Consider the following 275-nt stretch of genomic DNA (forward strand, 5'->3'; position numbering starts at 1 on the left):
CGAGGGGCTCACCGTCATCTACAAAAGCAGCATCGATCTCTACTTCTATGTCATTGGCAGCTCCCATGAGAATGAGGTGGCTGGGGACACCCACGGGTGACGGGGGCAGGGCAGGGGGGCACCCAGAGCTGGCGGACTGGGGACACCCAGGGGAAGGCTGTGGATAGGGAGGGCTAATAGGACAGGGAGGGGGGTACTTTGGGTTGCCAGGGGAGGGGACACAGAGGGGACACACAAAAAGGTCCCAGGGGAGGGAGGGGACACAGGACGTGCCA

At 62.5% G+C, this 275-nt stretch overlaps 1 protein-coding gene across 1 annotated transcript in view; it reads left to right on the top strand.

Annotated features, from left to right (window-relative positions):
• LOC104622051 (coatomer subunit zeta-1-like) overlaps positions 1-100 on the top strand; it is a gene marked incomplete at its 5' end in the record, with an annotated part of 766 nt that extends 666 nt beyond the window's left edge. The window contains one exon of the mRNA XM_010288708.1: positions 1-100. This exon is cut by the window's left edge and continues 14 nt beyond it. Within this exon, the coding sequence (XP_010287010.1) occupies positions 1-100 (100 nt within the window).
• Between the last annotated feature and the right edge of the window lie 175 nt (positions 101-275).

The sequence above is a fragment of the Phaethon lepturus genome, unplaced genomic scaffold (assembly GCF_000687285.1).
Source record: "Phaethon lepturus isolate BGI_N335 unplaced genomic scaffold, ASM68728v1 scaffold24936, whole genome shotgun sequence".
Classification (NCBI taxonomy): domain Eukaryota; kingdom Metazoa; phylum Chordata; class Aves; order Phaethontiformes; family Phaethontidae; genus Phaethon; species Phaethon lepturus.